Here is a 23,724-nt window from a genome sequence, read left to right on the forward strand (position 1 = left end):
TTTGAACATATCTGGGGACAGTTTGGTTTGTTCCAATGACTTGGGGGACGTTACTGGTATTTAGTGGGCAGAAACACTCTAGAAAGATTTGCATAGAGCAGAATCATCCAGCCCTAAGCAATGGTGTCTCCATTGATAAACAAATGCTAGAAAAAGTACAATACTCATAGCAATGATTTATTATACTGCACTGTCTTAAGCTTACCTTACCTGTCTTGTTTAACTTCACCTTGACATTTTGGGGTTCCCTTATGGCTCAGCTGGTAAAGAATCCGCCTGCAATGCAGGAGACCTGGGTTCAGTCCCTGGGTTGGGAAAATCCCAACTGGGGAAGGCAACAGCAACCTACTCCAGTATTCTGGCCTAGAGTGTTTCATGGACACGACTCAGTTGGACACAACGGAGCGACTTTCACTTTCACACTTTCACTTTCACTTGACACTTCAGAGTAAATACTATCTTCACTTTTTTGTGTAGCTGAAGGGATAAACAAGTCTTTCATGGTTATGCTGCTAAGTAGATGGCAGAATCAGATTTTAAAGTGTTCTAGATTAGACCCCAGGACGTATAATTTTAATGGCAATTAAATAATTTATTTTTTAAGTAATTTTAAGTAATTTTTAAGTAATAAATATTTATTACTTGAATAATAATTTAATAACAATTAAAGTATAACAATTTTAATAACTGGCACAAAGAGCTTCTTAAGGTAGAGGTAAAACAGAACATGGAGATCTGCATGCATAAGCATGCAGAACATGCGTGAGCAAACCCAGAGGGCACAGACTATTCATCTCTCTTCCTTCTGCCTAGTGCAAGGACTGCCAAAATTCCTCTCCTCTACCCATCATTTTATTTAATTCAATAGTCTGTAAAAATGATCCACATCAAAAAAATTTTAAAAACGCCACGCATCAGGGTCCCTCCCCATAGGGGAAGGAGAGAGCCCAGCTCCTGCAGGATATTCAGGAAAGTCATCCGCACAGGGACCTGACCACACCACACACTGGCTGGTTCACAGGACTTATTATCCTATCCTAGACGTCCCGGTCCTATTAGCCCTGGCGCAGGGACCCAAAGTTTCCTTTGCCCCTGCTGAAAATATTAGGTAATGTCAGTGCAGGGGGATAATACACTCTTTCTGCATGTCTGCACTGCAGTGCAGGGCAGCAATATTTGCTCTTGGGAATGATTGCACTAATTCTTTGGTCATTAACTCTAAGTACTACATGACTACACACTTCTCTAACCAGAGAGAACGCAGAGCAGTGCAATACATCTTTCTGGAGCATAAAGTTTATTAAGACTAAACCAAGAGAAGAACCAAGGAGTTGGCAATAACTATCCCCTCCCCCACCAACATGAAAGACAGAAGTGTGGGGGGTGGGGGACATGCCCCAGGGGACAGTCCAGTCTCTGAAGTTTCACCCAGCAGAGGAGGAGAGGCAGCCAGGCCAGGGTGGTGCCTCTTCTGGTCACCCAGACCACTCCAGAGCATCGTCTGAGCTGGCCAGGGTTTTGGATAGGAGGCTTTCCTGAAGGCGGTAGAGGTACTGGATTTGAATCCCGTCCTCCAGGTGGGAACATGACCAGGTCCCAGGGAGCTTTGCAGGTCATCCACTATCTTTGTCTGGTATAACTTTATTATTAGTCCTCATGCTGGGCAGCCCACAACAAAGATATTTAGATAGACATCTCCAGATTCTCCCAGCCACCCCCTTCTTTTTCTGGGTGAGGCCAGAGGGAGTGACTGGGGACATATTCTCGGGCTGCCCAACAAGGGTGGAGCTTCCCGCATCAGGCACATCCGGGAGGCAGTGGGTTCCTTCTGGGACTTTACCGCCGATGTCATGGGTGCCACTGGTGTTGCAGGTGTCACAGGTGCCGTGAGTGCCATCTGTGTCACGGGTGCCCCTGGTGTCACGGGTAACGGTGGCATGAGTATCATGGGTGGCGTGGTCACCACTGGTGTCACGGGTGCCTCTGGTGTCCCTGGTGAGGCAGCTGTCACTGGTGACACTGGTGTCACAGGTATCACAGGTGCCATGGTTGTCGTATAGGTTGCAGGCCCCAGTGGTGTCCTGGGTGCTTAGGGCGTCATAGATGAGGCTGGGGTCACAGGTGAGGCTGGTGTCACAGGTGCTGCAGGCATCACAGGTGAGGCTGGTACCTCTGGTATCGCAGCTGTCACAGGTGCTGATGGTGTCGCAGGTGCTGATGGTGTCACAGGCGTCTCTGGTGCCACGAGTAACACTGGTATCATGGGTGTGGCTGCTGTCACTTCTGCCACAGGTGTCGCAGGTGAGCCTGGTCCCACACGTGTCGTGCCGGTCACCGGCGTGATCGGTGGCTCGGGGGCTGCTGGCATCTCTGGTGCTGTAGGTGGAGGGGGCTGGGCTGGGGGTGACGGTCCTCGCTTCCGGGCAGGGTGGGGGAGTGGCAGGCTCTCTGGTCTTCTCCGTTGACTCCTGGTTCTCCTGCTGAATGGTCTCCCAAAGCCAGTCGGGAATAAGCACGGACTCCTCAGGGGTGGCGGGAGGCATATGTTCTTGGCTGCTGAGGTCGGAGGAAACGAACGGCCTCACAATGATGGTGCGTACCCTCACCTTGGGTACATTCATGTCACTGATACTGCTTACGTCTAAGCCCTGGATGTGGTCCCTGCACCAGCCCAGTATCAACTCTCCTGTCATCCCAGGGTGCTCTTCACAGGCTGGTGGGAGTGGCTCTTCCTGGCCCATGTTCACCCATGGATGCTGCCAAACATCATCTAAAGTACCTCTGTTGGTAGGACTGAGCATTAGCATTCTGTCTAAAAGGTCTGTTATCTCATTGGATAGAGATTTGGGCACATGGTACTGCCCCCTAAGCACACGCTGCTGCAGCTCCCAGAAATCTTGTCCCCTGAAGGGGAGGGATCCAGTTACCATCGTGTACAGGATGACGCCGAGGCTCCACACATCCACCTCTGGGCCTGTGTAAGGCATCCTCAGGAAGAGTTCTGGGGCCATGTACGCAGGGCTGCCGCAGAAAGTGTCTAGCTTCTTTCCTGGGTGCCACTGGTTGCTAAGGCCGAAGTCAGAGATCTTGACGTTGTTGTTGGCGTCGAGGAGGAGGTTGCCCAGCTTCAAATCCCGGTGCACCACGCCCCTCTGGTGGCAGTGCTGCAGAGCCGAGACCAGCTGGCGGAACAGGCCTCGGGCCTCCCCCTCCGTCAAGCGGCCTTTGGCCTCCAAGTAGGTGGACAAGTCTCCTCCACTGACGTACTCCATTACTATAAATAGAGCCTCCTCCGTGTCAATAACTTCCAATAGTTTTACAATATTTGGGTGGCTTAATGTGTTTAGGCTATCAATCTCTTGATTCCATTCCTTGAGGCCGGAGGAGCTCTGATTGGTCTTTTGAATGACCTTAATGGCTACCACCTCCTTGGTCAGAACATGCCGGGCCAACTTCACTTTGGCGAATTGGCCTTCACCAATTGTTTGAAGGATATCATAATTCTCAATATGAACACTGTTGTTAACAGAGATGGCCATGAGGTCCTGGATCCCTAACTACACTAACTACCACTAAGCTATACTAATTACCTAACTATACTAACTCTACCACTAACTATACTCACTACCGCTAAGCCCTCACTAAGAATGCTAACTGTTCTAACAATACCGTGTATGCTAACAGTGCTATAAACTATCCTAATGCTAATAACTATACTAACAGTGCTAACACTAACTATGTCAGTAACTATTAACTATACTAACTTATGCTAAGTGTAGCAAGGATACTAACAGTGCTAACACTAACTGTACTATCTATGCTAACAAACCACTAGCTATAACAACTATGCTAACTATATCAATGATACTCTCTATACTAGTACTGGCAACACTAACTAAAAAAAAAAAAAAATAAGATAAAATGAGAAAAAGAACTAAGGGGAAAAAATGCGGGAAAAAAGAAACAAAAAAAATGAGAAACAAAAATGAAAGAAAAAATGATAAGAAAAATTTAAAAAATGAGAAAAAGACAAAGGAAAAAGAGAAAAATAAAAATGAGAAAAAGGAACAAAATCAGCAACACTATAAAAACACGGAAAAAATCTCGCTAACTGTAGGTCCAGCCGTCAGGTCACCAAAATCAGCTTCCTGGGCTCTGTGGACAAAATCCTGCACCCAGCCAGGGTCTTATAAAGGGTTTTTGTGAGTTTCATCATAGTGATGCCCTGTGAGGTCAGAGCAAGAAATGGACCAATCGTGACTGGGGATAAACCCAATGGTTTTCTCCCTTTTCAGCTTCAGGGCCTCTTTACACTTAGCAAAAAGGTCCCCAAGAGATTTTTCTTTAAATATATTAGAGACTGGTATTCACTTTGTTAGAAATTAAAATCTGTAGGAAGCCCCAGCAACTTTTTCATTTCTTGTTTGAAAAATTAATAATAATTTAAAAGACCTCATTATGTCTACACTTGAAATATTCAATTCTTTTCCTTAAACTCTGGTCGCAAAGTGATGATTTAACTGACTTGAAACTACAGGAAAATGTTCTATTGTGTGAGACACTAGTAAAGCACATTATTAATGTTTATGAAGCTGAGAGAAGATTTTCCAGGAGGATCAAGAGCAGATTTCTCATCGGGAGCCTCAGAAGTCAGATGACACGGGTCAGTGTCTTTGAAACGTTGAAGGAAAGAAGCTGTTAACCAAGAATCCTATGTTTAGCAAAACTGTCCTTCGAAAATGAAACAGTGATTAAGGCATTCCCAGTTCATGAGAGGTGCGAGCATTCTCCACCACCCGACCTTCCTGAGCAGGGAGTCCTTCAGGTTGGAATGAAAGATCCTCAACAGTAACTCTAAGCCTTATGAAGAGATGAAGATCTCTGGTAAAAGGAGATAAATGGATGATTAGAAAAGGTAGTGCTGCTGCTGCTGCTGCTAAGTCACTTCAGTCGTGTCCGACTCTGTGTGACCCCATAGACGGCAGTGCACCAGGCTCCCCCGTCCCTGGATTCTCCAGGCAAGAACACTGGAGTGGGTTGCCATTTCCTTCTCCAATGCATGAAAGTGAAAAGTGAAAGGGAAGTCGCTCAGTAGCGTCCGACTCTTCACGACCCCATGGACTGCAGCCCACCAGACTCCTCCGTCTGGTGGAGTTTTTTCCAGGCAAGAAATGGGATTTTCCAGGCAAGAGTACTGGAGTGGGGTGCCATTGCCTTCTCCAAAAACTAGCGCTACACTGCTCTAATTAAAATGGATAACCAGCAAGGACCTACTGTGTAGCACAAGGAATTCCACTCAATGATACGTGGCAGCCTAGCTGGGAGAGGAGTTTGGGGGAGAATGGATACACGTGTATGTATGGCTGAGTTCCTTCTTTGTCACCTGAAATTATCACATTGTTCATTAGCTATGTTGTTGTTGTTCAGTCACGGCGGTGTATCCGACCCTTTGTGACCGCATGGATGGCAGCATGCCAGGCCTCCCTGTCCCTCACCATCTCCTGAAGTTTGCCCAAGTTCGTATCCATTGTGTCAGTGATGCCATCCAGCCATCTCATCCTCTGACGCCCTCTTCTCCTTCTGCCCTCAATCTTTCCCAGCTTCAGGGACCTTTCCAAAGAGTTAGCTATTTGCATCAGGTGACCAAAATACTGGAGCTTCAGTATCAGTCCTTCCAATGAGTATTCAGGGTTGATTTCCTTTAAGATTGACTAGTTTGATCTCTTGGCTGTCCACAGGACTCCCAGGAGTCTTCTCCAGCACCACTGTTTAAGGGCATCAATGCTTTGTCACTCTGCCTTCTTTACAGTCTAGCTCTCACAACCATATGTGACCACTGGGAAGGCTCTACAGACCTTTGTCGACAGAGTAACATCTCTGCTTTTCAACACACTGTCTAGACAAAAAGATATGACACCGAAAGATGAGTATAAAAGTTTAAAAAAAAGGAAAGCTAACACTATTGTAACTTTGATTTGAAGCTCCATTTTTTGTTTTCAATTTGATTTGAGACTAATATATAATAAACATTTCTAATACTTCTTTTTTTAATTTGGGGGAAAAATCTAATTAGTCTCTAAAATAAATGTATGTTTCTGACCTCAAGGATAGCATTTGTAAGTCTTGTCTTCCAATATGAAGGTAAACCAGGGTTGGATCCCTTTGAATGCATCAGCTAAGTGACAGAAGCTACAAAATAAACTGATGTGAGGCAATAAATAGCAATAAGAGCAGACTTCAAGAAATGGAACTGAGGAACACTAGCAATACTTGCAGTAACATCTCAGAAGCTGTATTCCGGATACCACCTTGAACAATATAGTAAAAAATATCCAATAGAATTTTTTATGAAATGTGTAGACCCTGTATTAGTAATGGTCTGTGTGCATATGTGCTAAGTCACTTCAGTCATGTACAACTCTTTGTATCCCTATAGACTATATAGCCCGACAGGCTCCTCTCTCTTTGGGATTCTGCAGTCAAGAATACTGAAGTAGCTTGCCATGCCCACCTCCAGGGGATCTTCCCAGCCCAGGAATTGAATCAGCATCTCTTGTGTCACCTGCCTTGGCAGGTGGGTTCTTTACTGCTAGCGCTACCCGCTGCTGCTGCTGCTAAGTCGCTTCAGTCATGTCCGACTCTGTGCGACCCCATAGATGGCAGCCCACCAGGCTCCTCTGTTCCTAGTAAGCCCAAATAGTCTGCAGGGCACTGTAACAGAAAAACACACTGGGTGCCTTAAACAGCAGACATTTATATTTTTTCACAGTTCTAAAGATTTAAGTCCAAAATCTAGGTGTTGTCAGGGTTGGTTTCGATCAGACTTCTCTTACTGGCATGTACACAGCCGCCTTCTAGTATTGTTGTTGTTAAGTCACTGAATGATGTCCGACTCCTCTGCAACCCCATGGACAGGACTGTAGCCCCCCAGGCTCCTCTGTCTACATCCTCACATAACCTCTTCTCTGTGTACACACAGAATGAGAGTGTTCTGATGTCTCTTCCTCTTCTTAGAAGGACATTTCCTATTGGATTAAGGCCCCAGCCTTTGGCCTCATTTAACCACTAACCTCCCTATAGAGCCTATCTCCAAATAGAGTCACACTGGTGCTTAGGGCTTCAGAATATACATTTTGAGGGAAAACAGTTTGGTCTATAGCATTCTGCCTTTCGTTCCCCCAATTCATGTCCATCCTCATGTGCTATTAAAATACAGTAATCTCAATATCCCTAGATGTCTTAAGCCATTCCAACATTGATTCCAAGTCTAAAATCGCATTAAAATGTCACCTGATCAGGTATGGGTGAGAAGTGATGCATAAAATTAACCCTCACAGGACCCATAAAGAAAATATAACACTTTCTTGAAACATAAATAACATAAAAGTTGAACACATAAAGGTTCTTTCAGTGCTATAATGGACCCTATTCCATTAAATGAACTGAAACAGTTATTTCCAATTCAGATTGCTGTAGAATTCTTTTTTTTTTCAGAACTTAAGATAAATTTGACATTCATATGGGAGAATGAGTGAGGACAAAAGATTTTGAGAAACGCAAATTATTGGAAGTATAGAAAGACTTCCCTTATCTGATGTCAAAGGGTCCTGCAAAGCTGTTATAAGTGAAATAGAGCAGCACCCATGCATTTTGAGTAGACATGAGCAGACTCAAAATAGACATGAGTCATGGAGTATAATTAGAGTAAAGAAACAGACCCATGTTAAATGAGTTTAAAGTTCAAAAGCAGTTGATCATAGAGGGAAGAGTTTTAATAAGTAAAAAGTATAAAACCATAGGAAAGTTTTAAGGATATGAAAGAAGACCTACTAAATACATGAAAATACATCATAAATTGATGGAGCACAAAACTGTATATTATTCACATGACAGCAAATTGATCTGCAGACTCAAGATAATGCCTATCAAAACCCTAACTTCTTTGCAGAAATTGACAAGCTGATCCTAACATTCATATGGAATTATAAAGGACCCAGGGTAGCCAAACAATCTAAAAAAAAAAAAAAAAGAACAAAGTAAGAGGGCTCAGACTTCTCAATTTCAGAACTTACTACAAAACCATAATAATCAAGACGGTATGGTAGTAACATGGGCTTCCCTGGTTAGTTTAGTGGTAAAGAACCTGCCTTCCAACGTAGGAGACGTGGATTTGATCCCTGGGTCAGGAGGATCCCTGGAGAAGGAAATGGCAACCCACTGCAGTATTCTTGCCTGGGAAATTCCATGGACAAATGACCTTGTTAGGCTATAGTCCATGGGATCTGAAAGAGTCAGACACAATTTAGTGACTAAACAACAAAAATAAGACCGTTTCCACTTATGGAAACTTGAAAAATAGCACAAAATTCCCATGTACCTTCAACCAGCTTCTCCTAATGTGGGTATTTTACACATTACAGTGATTAAAATCAGGAAATTAACATTGATGTACTAGTTATTATAGACCATATTTGAATTTTACCAGTTATTCCACTGGACTGGATCCGTCTTTTTTCCAGTCCAGGATCCGGTCTAGACTCCTTCTTTAACTTGGTTATCTGTCTTTTTTAGTCTCTCTGTGAAATCCTTGGTCTTTCATTCCCCCCCCCCTTTTTTTTTTCCCTCCCTTTCCTTCCTTCCCTCTTCTGTCCTCCCTTTTACCTTTTTTTCTTTCCTTCTTTTTGATGGCTTTGACATTTTTGAGGAGTACTACCAGGTAGTTATTGGGCTTCCCTGCTGGCTCAGTGGTAAAGAATCCACCTGCCAATGCATGAGATATGGCTTTGATCCCTGGGTTGGAAAGATCCCCTGAAGAGGGACATGGCAACCCCCTCCAGTATTCTTGCCTGGGGAAACCCATGGACAGAGGAGCCTGATGGGCTACAGTCCATGAGGTTGCAAAGAGTTGGACACGACTTAGCAACTAAACAACAACAACCTAGTAGTTATCTTATCAAGTGCCCCTCAGCCTGGATTTGTCTGATTCGAAGGGATAAAGCATTTTTGTCAAGATCACTACTGAAGTGATGTTATGACCTTTATCCTTGTCTGTGCGTCATTTCAGAAGGTGCATGAGTGCAGTTTGTGCCACTAATGATATCGATTTTGATCACTTGGTTAAGGTGCTGAATGATAGAATTATCCACTGTAAATGTGTTTTCCATTTGTCATGAATAAATATCTTGTGGGGAGGTACTTTGAGACTATTCAAGTACCCTGTTTCTCATCTCACTTTTGCCCATTAACTTTAGCATCCTTCAGTGATTACTTTTCTGCAACAATATTCACTGTGATGTTTACTAGTGGTCATTTTTAATTTTCATCATTCCTTATAAAATTGTTAATTGAATTGTACTGTAAGGAAGAGCAAGTCCTTCATCTCCACTTATTTATTATTCATTTATCTTTTGTATTAGTGTGGATTCATAGATATTTATTTTAGCCTACAATTTTAGCCTATAATTGTTACTACTTTTATTTATGTTGTTGCTCAAACTGTCCCAGATTTAGTCAGTGGGAGCTTATTCAATTTAGTCCATGTGTCTTTCTTAACATGTTCACATCATTTATTGATTATTTCCTTCTTAATTTTTGGTGCCATAAATAGTCCAGGCTCATTTTATACATGTGATTTTTAATGCTCCTGTCCTCTAATTTCCTACATCTTCAAGGATCTCTATTTCCTTTTATCAAATATACTTAGAAACTAAAAGATGTCCACTAGATATCCTATGTTTTTGCTGCTGAGATGTTATTGCTTCTCAGATTTCTCAGGAAAGATAGCTTTAAAAAGTATGTATTATTAATGTAAGATATGCACATATATATTCATTTCTGTGTCTATCTATGCACACACATATTAAAACTATGAGCTCATACTGATAGTTCTAATCCCAGTCCCACATCACTGGATTTATTGTCACTTTCTTTCCTTATTTATAGCTCCTTTCTCTGACTGGGAGAAACTTGGCCCTCATTTTTCACCTCATAGTCACTTACTATAATCCAAGTATACATGTAAACTAGTTTCCGAATTTCTAACTCACACCCTTGCATCACAAACAAATTTGCTAATGTTAAAGAAAAAATACTCAATGATGTGTGTTACAGATGGTAAGGCAGACTTTGTTCAGGACCATCATGGTAGGTGGAGGGACCATTGTAGTGGGATTTTACAGTGGAGTCATGAGATTGGGCTCAACTCTGTGTACAGCCTGGGCCAATGGGAATTTGTAGCCAAAGAACAAGGCAGTGGTTAAGAAAACATTAGGGGAAGGGGGGCGTCTGGCTAAATGACCTAACAGGATTCTTGCTATAACATACTCTACAGAAAACAGTTTAGACAGCTCTTTTTCACTTAAAAATCAGATCATTAAAGTCATTCCATACCAATTCGGGGAAATTGCCCCCCCGCCCCCACACACACACCTCTCTTTTTTAAGGGCTACCTAGCATCCAGTGTATGGATGGACTATAGTTTATTCAATAACTCTTCAATTTATGGACATTTCGGTTGTTTCCAGTATTTTGCATATGAAAGCAATGCTACAACAAAAAATGTTCATATTTATTTTCATATTTTTGAAGGTGTAGCTGTTGGATAAATTACTAGAAGTGAAATTGCTGAGTCAAAACATTGGTGCATATGAAATTTTGTTAAGTATCTCCAAATTCCCTTCCAGATGGAGCACACCAATTTTCATTTCCACCAGCAATGTTTGAACGAAACTGTCTCCTCTGGGTATTTATTTAATGGTCAGAGACTTGGCCACATAAACTTCTGGGATACAGACTTTTTTAAATTCAATGTAATATTGTTGAAATATTTTCTTGCTTTGTTCCCCGATATGTGTAAGCCACCAGTTTATTAACTGTGACTTTGGTCAAGGTACTTAAAACATAAAACTTGGCTTTATTGTCTAAAAATATGTAAAATAATAAAACTTCTTTTTAAAACCTTTTTTAAGATAGCGAATGAGATTCTGTATGTAGGGAGTGTAATACATCCCAAATGAAAATTTGGGGTGAGTGAAGTACTTCGTAAATACATAGTGAAATAAAGTATTTAGTTTTGTCCTGGCATCTTTGCAGAGCACAAATGCCTGAATAAAGTGACTCTTCTTCATGGTAGTTCTCCTACACTTGTGCTGGGAGATATTAGTACCTGTCATTTCCTTTAATTTTGGGGACCCCAGTTGTAGCACAGCGTCAAGTTCAAATATTTACTCAAGAATGTGGTACATCTTGATTTAGCTATTTGTCCAAAATATCTACCAAATCCATTATCCCTTCTCTGTCCCTAAAGACACTGCCTTAATCGAGGGCCTCATCTACGACCTGGTCTTGGGTCTTCTAACAGTTCTCCTGCCTCTGGGCTTACTTCTCCAAGTCCTCTGCACAGTTCCTTGAGGATTCCACTGTAATCTGTTTTGTGTAATTTCCATGGTTAAAAGCCTTTCTTTGACTCCACATGACTTACGGATTTACAAGTCCATAAGTATATTTGCCTTTTCTAAAAGAAGCAATGGAAACAGTGACAGACTTTACTTTTGGGGGTTCCAGAATCACCGCAGATGGTGACTGCAGCCATGAAATTAAAAAAACGTTTGGTCCTTGGAAGGAAAGTTATGACAAACCTAGACAGCATATTAAAAAGCAGAGACATTACTTTGCCAACAAAGGTCCAGCTAGACAAAGCTATGGTTTTTCCAGTAGTCACATATGGATGTGAGAGTTGGACTATAAAGAAAGCTGAGCGCTGAAGAATTGATGCTTTTAAACTGTGGTGTTGGAGAAGACTCTTGAGAGTCCCTTGGACTGCAAGGAGATCCAGCCAGTCCATCGTAAAGGTTATCAGTCCTGAATATTCATTGGATGGACTGATGCTGAAGCTCCAATACTTTGGCCACCTGATGCAAAAAAACTGACTAATTTGAAAAGACTCTGATGCTGAGCAAGATGGAAGGCAGGAGGAGAAGGGGATGACAGAGGATGAGACGGTTGGATGGTATCACTGACTCAATGGACATGAGTTTGAGTAAACCCTGGGAATTGGTGATGGACAGGGAGGCCTGGCATGCTGCAGTCCATGGGGTTGCAAAGTGTCAGACACGACTGAGTGACTGAACTGAACTGAAGCTATTTCTTGGGCTTTCCCACCAGTAAGCTTTCTGGCATGTTTTTCCATTGGCCTGGAATTCCCTGCCTGATCTTTCAGCCTGGTGAGATCCTTGTGAAATTTTAGCTTTGAGAAGGCATCCCCGACTCTGCTTGCTAATGCCAATGGCACTTTGAATTTCCACCCTGGCTCTTAAGAACTGTATTAAACTGAGCCATCTTTTCTGCTCTGGCCCCCTGCTTAGACCTGAAGTACAAAATCTAGGTTTCGATTATCTTTGTTTCATTTACCAGGTTATATTGCCTTAATCTTTCTTGTTTTCTATCAGTCTTTTGAGCCAGACTTCCAGGCACTTGAGAGCAACAGTGATGGTTTAATCATCTTACGATCTGTTAGGCCACACACAGGACATGGTGCAGAGTGATGGATGGATGGATTGATGCATGCTCCTGAGTGTGTTTGCTATGGGCCTTGGGGTCAGGGAAGAGAGACTCCGTTATCAAAAGCAGAAGTCCGTTCTCCACACTGATGGGACAGGCTTGACTTGCTCCCACCTGTTTTATTTCTTTCCTCCTATGCAAGGTCAAGGTTCCCAAGACCAGGCTGCTTGTACCAAAAACTGCTATGTTCTTTTCTGTGCTGCCTTAATGAGTGCTCATCCGTGCCTCTTTCACATGAAGTGTTGAAGTTATTTTAATCTTGTTAGTCTTGGTTTTTTTTCGGGTAGTCAGCCGAACACCAATCCATGTGTCTTACACCAGTGGTTCTCTTTTATTTTCTTCTCCTAGTGCCTTATCCTACAGTAAATTTGAGAATTTGTCAGACTAGAGCCTGGAGGAATGTAAAAAGGGGTCAGAAGTCTTTAGAGTTCACCAGCGCAGCCCGCTCTCTTCCTCTTAGCCAAGCGAACTCACTCGTTAGAAGTGAGATAATCAGAACTGCATTAGAGGAAGCCTACCCCTTCACCATACACAGGAATATAGTTTTATATTAAAGACCAATTTAGACATCAACAAAGTGCATGTATTAGGATTGCAAGGATAAGTGCTTTGGAAAATGTTATCTAAAGAAGGTGATATTAATCTTCCTTATCAAAGAGAGGACTTGTAGCAACATGGTCATCTAGGGGATGGTCAGCGACTTGAGGAAATGCTTGCGTTCAGGTCATGTTGCTTAGAGTTAGAAAAATACAAAAGTTGTTAATGCACCTACTGTTCAAATTTAGCAGATTTAACTTTTCCTTGTTTGTTTCAGATGACTCCCTTTAAAGATAGAATGAAGAAAGAGAGCTCAAGAGTCGCCTTCTTGTCCTTATTTATCACCCTTAAACCAACCACTGGGCTTCCCAGGTGGCGCTAGTGGTAAAGAACCCACCTGCCAGTACAGGAGACAGAAGAGACACAAGTTTGATCCCTGGATCGGGAAGATCCCCTGGAGGAGGAAATGGCAACCCACTCCAGTATTCTTGCCTGGAGAATCCCATGGACAGAGGAGCCTGGTGAGCTATGGTCCATGGGGTCACAAAGAGTCAGACAACTGAAGTGATTTAGCACAGCACACAACTAGATATAAATCCATCTTTAGAAAAATGAATGATAAAAAAGCAGTGTCTCAACAGTCTGGAGAAAACTAAAGAAGGAAAAGGCAGTCAAGTCTACATATATATGCAACATTTGCCTTATTTATATACACTAAGATATGTAGTTTTTTTTTTTTTTTAAGTGAAAATAGCATTCTCTTTTTAGCATGAGCTTGTTTGGCCTGAGAAACCGCACGAGAGCTGTGAAGAGGCTTGTCCTGATTTTTGGAGTAGTAATAAGTGAGGAAAGGAGCCTGGACTGGGAGTCAGGCCCTAGGTCTGACTCTGCCACCATTCTGAGGGGCAAGATTGAGTCACAAATATCATCTCTTCAGTTCTCAGTTTGTTTTTTTTTTTTTAATTAATCAAAGGGCTACAGTGTATTAGAACAGAGTTTCTCAACCTCAGCAGGGTTGATACTTTGGGAAATTGTTATGGAAGCTGTCCTGTCCATCCTAGGGTTTTACCAGCATCCCTGACCTCCACCAGGTAGCCCGTCGTATCGGTCCTCTCCACCCCTTCCTCATGAGGTATAACGACAAAAACTTCTCCAGACACTGTCCAGTGTCCCTCGGGGACAAAACTGCTTCCAGTTGCACCACTGGCTGCAAGCAGGTTTTACGTCCGTGGGGTATTTATTGAGAACACCTGACAGGAGGGGCTCTGAGCTAAGCGCTGGGGCTATGACAGCGAGGAGGGTAAATGCTCTTCTGTCTTCATGGAACTTCCGTCTGGTGGGGAACGGAAGTCTCCAGGCAGGAGTCAGGGGTCCTCTGGACCTATTACTCTAAGGACATGTAAACCCTGGAAGGACCCAGTCATTTCTCAGTACATTGTGTTATCTTGACCTGTTGCCCCCTCAGATAAGTGGGGAAATGAGCACTTCCACTTGGGGATAGAGAGCTTCTGCAGCACAGGCTCATAAGGAGCTGGAGAAATGAAGAGTGGAGTATAAAGTGGGCCCCAGAGCAGAATAAAATAATTTTTAGTGCTTACATATCATCTACTTTTGGGGTGATGATTTGGGCATTTTTAAAAATTTGTTTCTTCTTGGCTACCATACCCATGAGTAAGAATGTCATCAGGGAGAGCCAGATCTGGTGCCTGATGTTATCTCTCTTACTACTTGATTTTCTTTTGCAATCCAATTTTTTACTTTAGTAAAATCAGAATACACACAGCACCTGCAGTGCTATTAGAACTCAATGTTTTCACATTTCTCTGAGGTTTTTATATTGTAATAGGATTATCAGAACATTCTAAACACAGTTTTCCTTGAGAGGGTAGAAAAAGGAAGAAAGTGGTTCCTTCCTTAAAAGGAATGCATTGATAAGACTTGCAAGATATGAACTTGCTAGGCACTGTAGCCTAGAGATGAAGAGTTCAGGTTAACAGTGTGGACGATTTGGGTTCTGGCTCAGCTACTTTTTAGCTGTGCATTTTCAAGAAACTTACTAGACCTCTCTGTACTTTTTTTTTCCCACTCAGATCAGATCAGATCAGATCAGTCGCTCAGTCGTGTCCGACTCTTTGCGACCCCATGAATCGCAGCATACCAGGCCTCCCTGTCCATCATCAACTCCCGGAGTTCACTCAGACTCACATCCATCGAGTCGGGGATGCCATCCAGCCATCTCATCCTCTGTCGTCCCCTTCTCCTCCTGCCCCCAATCCCTCCCAGCATCAGAGTCTTTTCCAATGAGTCAATTCTTCGCATGAGGTGGCCAAAGTACTGGAGTTTCACCTTTAGCATCATTCCTTCCAAAGTACACCCAGGACTGATCTCCTTTAGAATGGACTGGTTGGATCTTCTTGCAGTCCAAGGGACTCTCATGAGTCTTCTCCAACACCACAGTTCAAAAGCATCAATTCTTTGGCGCTCAGCTTTTTTCACAGTCCAACACTCACATCCATACAGGACCACTGGAAAAACCATAGCCTTGACTAGACGGACCTTTGTTGGCAAAGTAATGTCTCTGCTTTTTAATATGCTATCTAGGTTGCTCATAACTTTCCTTCCAAGGAGTAAGCGTCTTTTAATTTCATGACTGCAGTCACCATCTGCAGTGATCTTGGAGCCCAAAAAGATAAAGTCTGACAATGTTTCCACTGTTTCCCCATCTATTTCCCATGAAGTGATGGGACCAGATGCCATGATCTTCGTTTTCTGAATGTTGAGCTTTAAGCCAATTTTTTTAGTCTCCACTTTCACTTTCATCAAGAGGCTTTTGAGTTCCTCTTCACTTTCTGCCATAAGGGTGGTGTCATCTGCGTATCTGTGGTTATTGATATTTTTCCCAGCAATCTTGATTCCAGCTTGTGCTTCTTCCAGCCCTGCGTTTCTCATGATGTACTCTGCATATAAGTTAAATAAGCAGGGTGACAATATACAGCCTTGACAAACTCCTTTTCCTATTTGGAACCAGTCTGTTGTTCCATGTCCAGTTCTAACTGTTGCTTCCTAGCCTGCATACAGGTTTCTCAAAGGCAGGTCAGGTTGTCTGATATTCCCATCTCTTGCAGAATTGTCCACAATTTATTGTGATCCACACAGTCAAAGGCTTTGGCATAGTCAATAAAGCAGAAATAGATGTTTTTCTGGAACTCTCTTGCTTTTTCCATGATCCAGCAGATGTTGGCAATTTGATCTCTGGTTCCTCTGCCTTTTCTAAAACCAGCTTGAACATCAGGAAGTTCACGGTTCATGTATTGGTGAAGCCTGGCTTGGAGAATATTAAGCATTACTTTACTAGTGTGTGAGATGAGTGCAATTGTGCGGTAGTTTGAGCATTGTTTGGCATTGCCTTTCTTTGGGATTGGAATGAAAACTGACCTTTTCCAGTCCTGTGGCCACTGCTGAGTTTTCCAAATTTGCTGGCATATTGAGTGCAGCACTTTCATAGCGTCATCTTTCAGGATTTGAAATAGCTCAACTGGAATTCCATCGCCTCCACTAGCTTTGTTTGTAGTGAGGCTTTCTAAGGCCCACTTGACTTCACATTCCAGAATGTCTGGCTTTAGGTCAGTGATTACACCATCGTGATTATCTTGCAGGGCAGGAAACTAGCATCCCGTGCAACCAGAAGAAGACCCATTCAGTTCAGTTCAGTTCAGTTCAGTTCAGTCGCTCAGTCGTGTCTTACTTTTTGTGACCCCATGAATCACAGCACGCCAGGCCTCCCTGTCCATCACCAACTCCCGGAGTTCACCCAAACTCACATCCATCGAGTCGGGGATGCCATCCAGCCATCTCATCCTCTGTCGTCCCCTTCTCCTCCTGCCCCCAATCCCTCCCAGCATCAGAGTCTTTTCCAATGAGTCAACTCTTTGCATGAGGTGGCCAAAGTACTGGAGTTTCACCTTTAGCATCATTCCTTCCAAAGAACACCCAGGACTGATCTCCTTTAGGATGGACTGATTGGATCTCCTTGCAGTCCAAGGGACTCTCATGAGTCTTCTCCAACACCACAGTTCAAAAGCATCAATTCTTCGGTGCTCAGCTTTCCTCACAGTCCAACACTCACATCCATACATGACCACTGGAAAACCATGGCCTTGACTAGAAAGACCTTTGTTGGCAAAGTAATGTCTCTGCTTCTGAATATGCTATCTAGGTTGCTCATAACTTTCCTTCCAAGGAGTAAGCGTCTTTTAATTTCATGGCTGCAGTCACCATCTGCAGTGATCTTGGAGCCCAAAAAGATAAAGTCTGACACTGTTTCCCCATCTATTTCCCATGAAGTGATGGAACCAGATGCCATGATCTTCGTTTTCTGAATGTTGAGCTTTTAGCCAACTTTTCCACTCTCCTCTTGTCCTTTATTATTGAGTGAAACTTCCCTCAGCACTGTGTGCCAGGCTTTTTGCTAGGTGCTGGGGATGTGAGTGAACAAGGCAAGTCCAAGTCTCTGTCCTCGTAACACTAGTTTTCTGGAGACTTATTGGGTAAGAAAGTACACAAGTGTTTGTCAGATTACAGTGGTGTTAGGTGCTATCAGAGAAAAGCTGCAGAAAGAACTATCGGCTCCTATTGATGTGGCGTGCTAAAGAAGGCTACAGGGTGATCGTCCATCCTGTAGTTGTACTCACCCCAAGTCCTTACACACACCCAGGTGACGAAGTTTCAATGTTGCTTCTTGGTTCTGGACATTTTGCAAAGAGGAAAGTTCAGATCATGGGTCTAGACGAAATGGGGTTTGAGGTTTCAATAAGGAAAGAACCTAGGAGCAAGAGATAGAATCTTCTACCATGAGCTGATGCCTCTAGGTGATTGGCTTAGCTCCGGGGACTGGAGAAACACAGAGCATGGATGGTGACTGACATCTGAACTCATCAGATTCACACAAGGATCCTGAGAAAATCTCTGAAGTTTGTGCAGGGGATCCCAGTAAAAAGTATACTCTTGACTGAGGAACTGACATAAAACTGGATGGGTATCCTCTCATACCCGGCTTGCAGCTTTCAGATGCACATCTAAGAGGCGGCCTAATGAAGTCAGATGCCTATTTCCAGGGAACCATACCAGGCATGTCAATATCTGTGGGGTGACAAGATGTTACAGCTTACTCACCTGGCTGACTCATTGACTCTTAGGAACAGAAAGGTCTTTGAGTTGATTCAAGTGAGTGGTTCTCATACCTGGAACTGAAATCAGCCTGAAGCTTCTAAAACTAGAGAAACCCAGGGCATAGACTTACTGGGACAGAATTAGGATGATCTCAAGGGATAAGGATTGGGAATCTATGTATTTTTATACATTTAGACTAAACCCCATGTAAAGGGAGCCCATGGGCAAGCATGAGCCAATCAAGCTTATTTGGTGAATGCCATCATTCTATTCATTATTTTAAATATAGTTATCATTTCTGGAATATTCCTTAGAAAATCATGATTTAAATACTCTCCATAAGTGTATGATTCCTGGAACCAGATCAGAATATTTTTTATACTGTGCCTCTTTGGGAAACTGAATGTCTGTTCCTAATCCTAGGATGAATATTTAGTGAAGATGCTCCCTACTTCTGTGTGAAATGTGTGTGCATGTGTGTGTGTGTGTGTGTGTGTGTGTGTGAGTGTGAGTGTGTGTGTGAGTGTGAGTGTGTGTGTGAGTGTGAGTGTGTGTGTGAGTGTGTGTCTGTGTAAGCATGCTCACACAGTGTTTTCAGACTTGTTTCCAAAGAGTGAGTGGGGTGAACCCTGTCATTTCAGATATCATTTGACATGGCCCAGTCTGGGGGTGTCTCAGTTCCATCTGGATTGCACAGAGAGGCAGAGCAGCATGTAGTGAGAAAGCAGTAATGAGCTGCTTTCTTCAATGTTTAAGGCTATTATCGTTGACCTTAAAAGGACACTATTTGCCAGCATGACTATTGTAAAAGATATTCATTGATTGCATGAACAGTTAAAAAATATTTAGTTAGCTCAGGCTACCGGCCAGGTACTAATTTTATTCCAGGGATTCAGAAATTATTAACGCCTGGACCTTAGTCGTATGAGGCCACCAAGGTTTTGAGTTTAGTTGGGGAAATATATTTAGGTTTAGAGGATGTTGCTCCATCGCAGTGTGGTTAGGTGTTTGTACTTAATTCTCTAGCCCCATGGCTTACAAAATGTTCATTGACAGCAAAGAACACCTTGAGTAAAGTGGACCTAGCACTAGAAGGCCGGACACCGCTTACAAATCCTCTGTTCCCCATGGACACTTTGGGGAATTAGTTCACTCTCCACTAGTAACCCAGTCTCTATGGCTCCTGTTGAGCTTCTAATTCAGCCACACATACGCTGTTCCATAGTTATATGATCAGAGTGATTAATTCATCAAAAGTAAGATTCTAAAGCCTAATGGAATAGTATCTATGAAGTGACACACCCTTCTTTTAAAATTGATATGTTTTTTCTATTTTTTAAAAAGATTAACAAAAATAATCTAGGTTTTTAAAAGTCATTCAGTTTATTCCCATTTATTGCATTGCTGTGCATGTGGAATATGCTATGTTTTACATAGGTGATTTTAATTTACAATAATTCTGTGAAATCTTTATTATCTCCATTTTACAGATGGGGAATTGGAAGCATAGACAGGTAAACTAATTTGCCAAAAAGACAAAGAGAAAATAACAGAATCAGGATTCAAATGTAAGTTTATCTGATTCTAAAGCTCACAGTTTAAAGAAGAAAACTTCTCTACGCTGGTTTGATTATATTTACACACGTATGGACTTCCCTGGTAGCTCAGCTGATAAAGAATCCACGTGTAAGGCAGGAGACCCCGGTTCAGTTCCTGGGTCAGGAAGACCCCCTGGAGAAGGGATGGGCTACCCACTTCAGTATTCTTGGGCTTCTCTGGTGGCTCAGGCAGTGAAATATCCACCTGCAATGCGGGAGACCTGGGTTTGATCCCTGGGTTGGAAAGAACCCCTGGAGAAGGGAAAGGCTACTCTCTCCAGTATTCTTGCCTGGAGAAACCCATGGACAGAGGAGACTGGCAGACTACAGTCCATGGGGTTGCAAAGAGTCGGACACAACTGACTGACTTTCCCTTCCTACACACGTATGTATGTAGTATTGGAAGCTGTCATTCATCATCTGAATTTTAGGACCTCTTAGAGAATATCTAATCCTGAGTCTAAAATAGAAATTCTGTCTATAAAGATTTTTATTTGACTTCAGACACATAACAAGCATCTACTGAGCATGTGTTTGACATTGTGACAAACACTGGGAAGCTAACACTGAGAATTCACATGCAATCTAATAACAGACAATTACAAAAATCGAATCAAATATTTGCAATTCTGTGATTATTGCAAAAGATAAATCCTAACTTCTCTTAGTCCTGGGAGAACCTGAAGAGCAGTACTAACTATAAAAGCCCATGTCAGTACTTATGGGGAAAAAAACCCTGGATTGGGGGCACAGATAAAATCACACATAAGGGAAAATTTAAAACATGGTACAGCAACTACCTCCCTCTATTTCATCTTAAGCACATGTTTCATGTTGAGTGAATAAGTCACATGAACTTGAAAACGAAGCATGGGTTTTAGAAAGAAAAATGAGTTTGTGTGCAAAGGCCTCTATTGTTTCCTGGGATCAATGCTATTGATTTTGCTCTATGGCACACAGGAGTCGAGGCTTTGAAATGTGGATGTTGACTAGCAGCAAAAAGCCAAGGATAACAGCTTGATAATGAGAGAGAATGACTTAAAGTTTCTCTGTCTAATCTCTTTAACAAGTGGTGCTGGGAAAACTGGTCAACCACTTGTAAAAGAATGAAACTAGACCACTTTCTAACACCACACACAAAAATAAACTCAAAATGGATTAAAGATCTAAATGTACGACCAGAAACTATAAAACTCCTAGAGGAGAACATAGGCAAAACACTCTCCGACATACATCACAGCAGGATCCTCTATGACCCACCTCCCAGAATATTGGAAATAAAAGCAAAAATAAACAAATGGGACCTAATTAACCTTAAAAGCTTCTGCACATCAAAGGAAACTCTTAGCAAGGTGAAAAGGCAGCCTTCAGAATGGGAGAAAATAATAGCAAATGAAGCAACCGACAAACAACTAATCTCAAAAATATACAAGCAACTCCTACAGCTCAACTCCAGAAAAATAAACGACCCAATCAAAAAATGGGCCAAAGAACTAAATAGACATTTCTCCAAAGAAGACATAGAGATGGCTAACAAACACATGAAAAGATGCTCAACATCACTCATTATCAGAGAAATGCAAATCAAAACCACTATGAGGTACCATTTCACACCAGTCAGAATGGCTGCGATCCAAAAGTCTACAAATAATAAATGCTGGAGAGGGTGTGGAGAAAAGGGAACTCTCTTACACTGTTGGTGGGAATGCAAACTAGTACAGCCACTATGGAGACCAGTGTGGAGATTCCTTAAAAAACTGGAAATAGAACTGCCTTATGATCCAGCAATCCCACTGCTGGGCATACACAGTGAGGAAACCAGAAGGGAAAGAGACACGTGTACCCCAATGTTCATCGCAGCACTGTTTATAATAGCCAGGACATGGAAGCAACCTAGATGTCCATCAGCAGATGAATGGATAAGAAAGCAGTGGTACATATACACAATGGAGTATTACTCAGCCATTAAAAAGAATACATTTGAATCCGTTCTAATGAGGTGGATGAAACTGGAGCCTATTATACAGAGTGAAGTAAGCCAGAAGGAAAAACATAAATACAGTATACTAACGCATATATATGGAATTTAGAAAGATGGTAACAATAACCTGGTGTACGAGACAGCAAAAGAGACACTGATGTATAGAACAGTCTTATGGACTCTGTGGGAGAGGGAGAGGGTGGGAAGATTTGGGAGAATGGCATTGAAACATGTAAAATATCATGTAAGAAACGAGTTGCCAGTCCAGGTTCGATGCACGATACTGGATGCTTGGGGCTAGTGCACTGGGACGACCCAGAGGGATGGTATGGGGAGGGAGGAGGGAGGAGGGTTCAGGATGGGGAACACATGTATACCTGTGGCAGATTCATTTCGGTATTTGGCAAAACTAATACAATTATGTAAAGTTTAAAAATAAAATAAAATTAGAAAAAAAAAAAGTTTCTCTGTCTACAACAGGAAGATTTTGATTTACCTCTGTTCCTCCAGCCTCAGAGTTTAAAGCAATTGTACATGTAGCACTTTAAGCAGTGAGCCTCCCAGGAGTGACAAGGTTATACTTGGAATGTCAGGAGCAGTTTTTGGCATTTAAGAGGAAAAAGAGGGTGGTAATAAGGACAAGAAAATTGTCCTCACCTCGCCTGATCGTAATGCTCTTTGACCTCATATCAGTACTATGGCCATAATTTTGTTGTGTAACAACCACCTTACCAGTGGAACTTATTGAGCTTACCTGTTTTCTGTCAGTTGGGTGGGGGTCAGCCGGTCTACAGTGAACTTGGCTTATAGGGTATCTGGTCTCCTGTCTCAGCTGGGCTGACATGAGAGTCTGCTGTCGCCTGGGAGTCATCTATTCTGAGCTGATCCCAGCTGGTTCACAAGTCTCTCATCCTTCTCCTGGGTCAGCAATTTAGAGAGGACACATTTTCCTCATGACAGTGTCAAAAGTGCAAGAATAACGCTAAGGACTTTTCAAGCTTTGATTCTTTAGTGCCCACTGATACTCCATGGCAAAGAGTCAAGAAAGGGTGAAGAACTGGAACCATCCTTGCGCTCTGTCCTATGTTTTCTATTAAATATGTTAAATGTAATATTCTGAATCAGAATCTCTATGAAAGGTGCCTGAGTCTCTGACTTGTCATCGAGCAAATTTGGATCTACAATAAAAATCATATTAACTTTATTTTGACATAATCATGTATGTATTGTGGAGAAGCAAATGGAAACCCACTCCAGTATTCTTGCCTGGAGAATTCTATAGATAGAGGAGCCTGGTGGGTACAGTTCATGGGGTCACAAAGAGTCAGACACGACTGAGAAAGCACTCACTCACTCACTCACATATATGTAGAGATGAATATATGTTCAATGTATCCAGTCATTTTGGAAAAGGCAAGCTAACAAAAATTCTTTCCAATGAAGCTTTGAATCTTTTCCCAGTAATATTTTTTTTTTTTGGTGACAGTTTTTTGAGATAGAATTTACATACCATACAATTCACTCATTTAAAGTGTACAGTTCAATTGTTCAGTTGCTCAGTCATGTCCAGCTCTTCACAACCCCATGGACTGCAGCATGCCAGGCTTCTCTGTTCCTTACTGTCTCCTGGAGCTTGCTTAGACTCATGTCCATTGAGTCAATAATACCATCCAAGCATCTCATCCTCTGTACAATTCAATGGCTGTTCATATATCCCCAGAGTTGGGCAGCCATTACCACAATCAATTCTAGAACATTTTCATCAACTCAAAAGGAAACCCATACTCTATAACTGTGACTCTTAAAAAACCTCTTTTCTCAGTTTTTCAACCAAAGGTTCCAATAACTTCCAAAAGGCATTTTTTTTTTTCTGGCTCCCCC

At 42.4% G+C, this 23,724-nt stretch overlaps 2 protein-coding genes across 39 annotated transcripts in view; one reads left to right on the forward strand and one right to left on the reverse strand.

Moving 5' to 3' along the window:
- Nucleotides 1–23,724, forward strand: part of LOC147359647 (uncharacterized) — a 442,120-nt gene that overhangs the window by 282,594 nt on the left and 135,802 nt on the right. The gene's annotated exons all lie outside the window — the stretch shown is intronic.
- Nucleotides 1,281–6,543, reverse strand: LOC147359651 (MAP/microtubule affinity-regulating kinase 3-like). Its single transcript, XM_086337341.1, has one exon. It carries the CDS (start codon nucleotides 3,537–3,539, stop codon nucleotides 1,614–1,616), a length of 1,926 nt encoding a protein of 641 aa, XP_086193467.1. The 5' UTR covers nucleotides 3,540–6,543; the 3' UTR covers nucleotides 1,281–1,613.

Source organism: Bos grunniens, chromosome 14, assembly GCF_055505025.1.
Source record: "Bos grunniens cultivar Pamir isolate PY7600 chromosome 14, Bosgru_T2T1.0, whole genome shotgun sequence".
Lineage (NCBI taxonomy): Eukaryota > Metazoa > Chordata > Mammalia > Artiodactyla > Bovidae > Bos > Bos grunniens.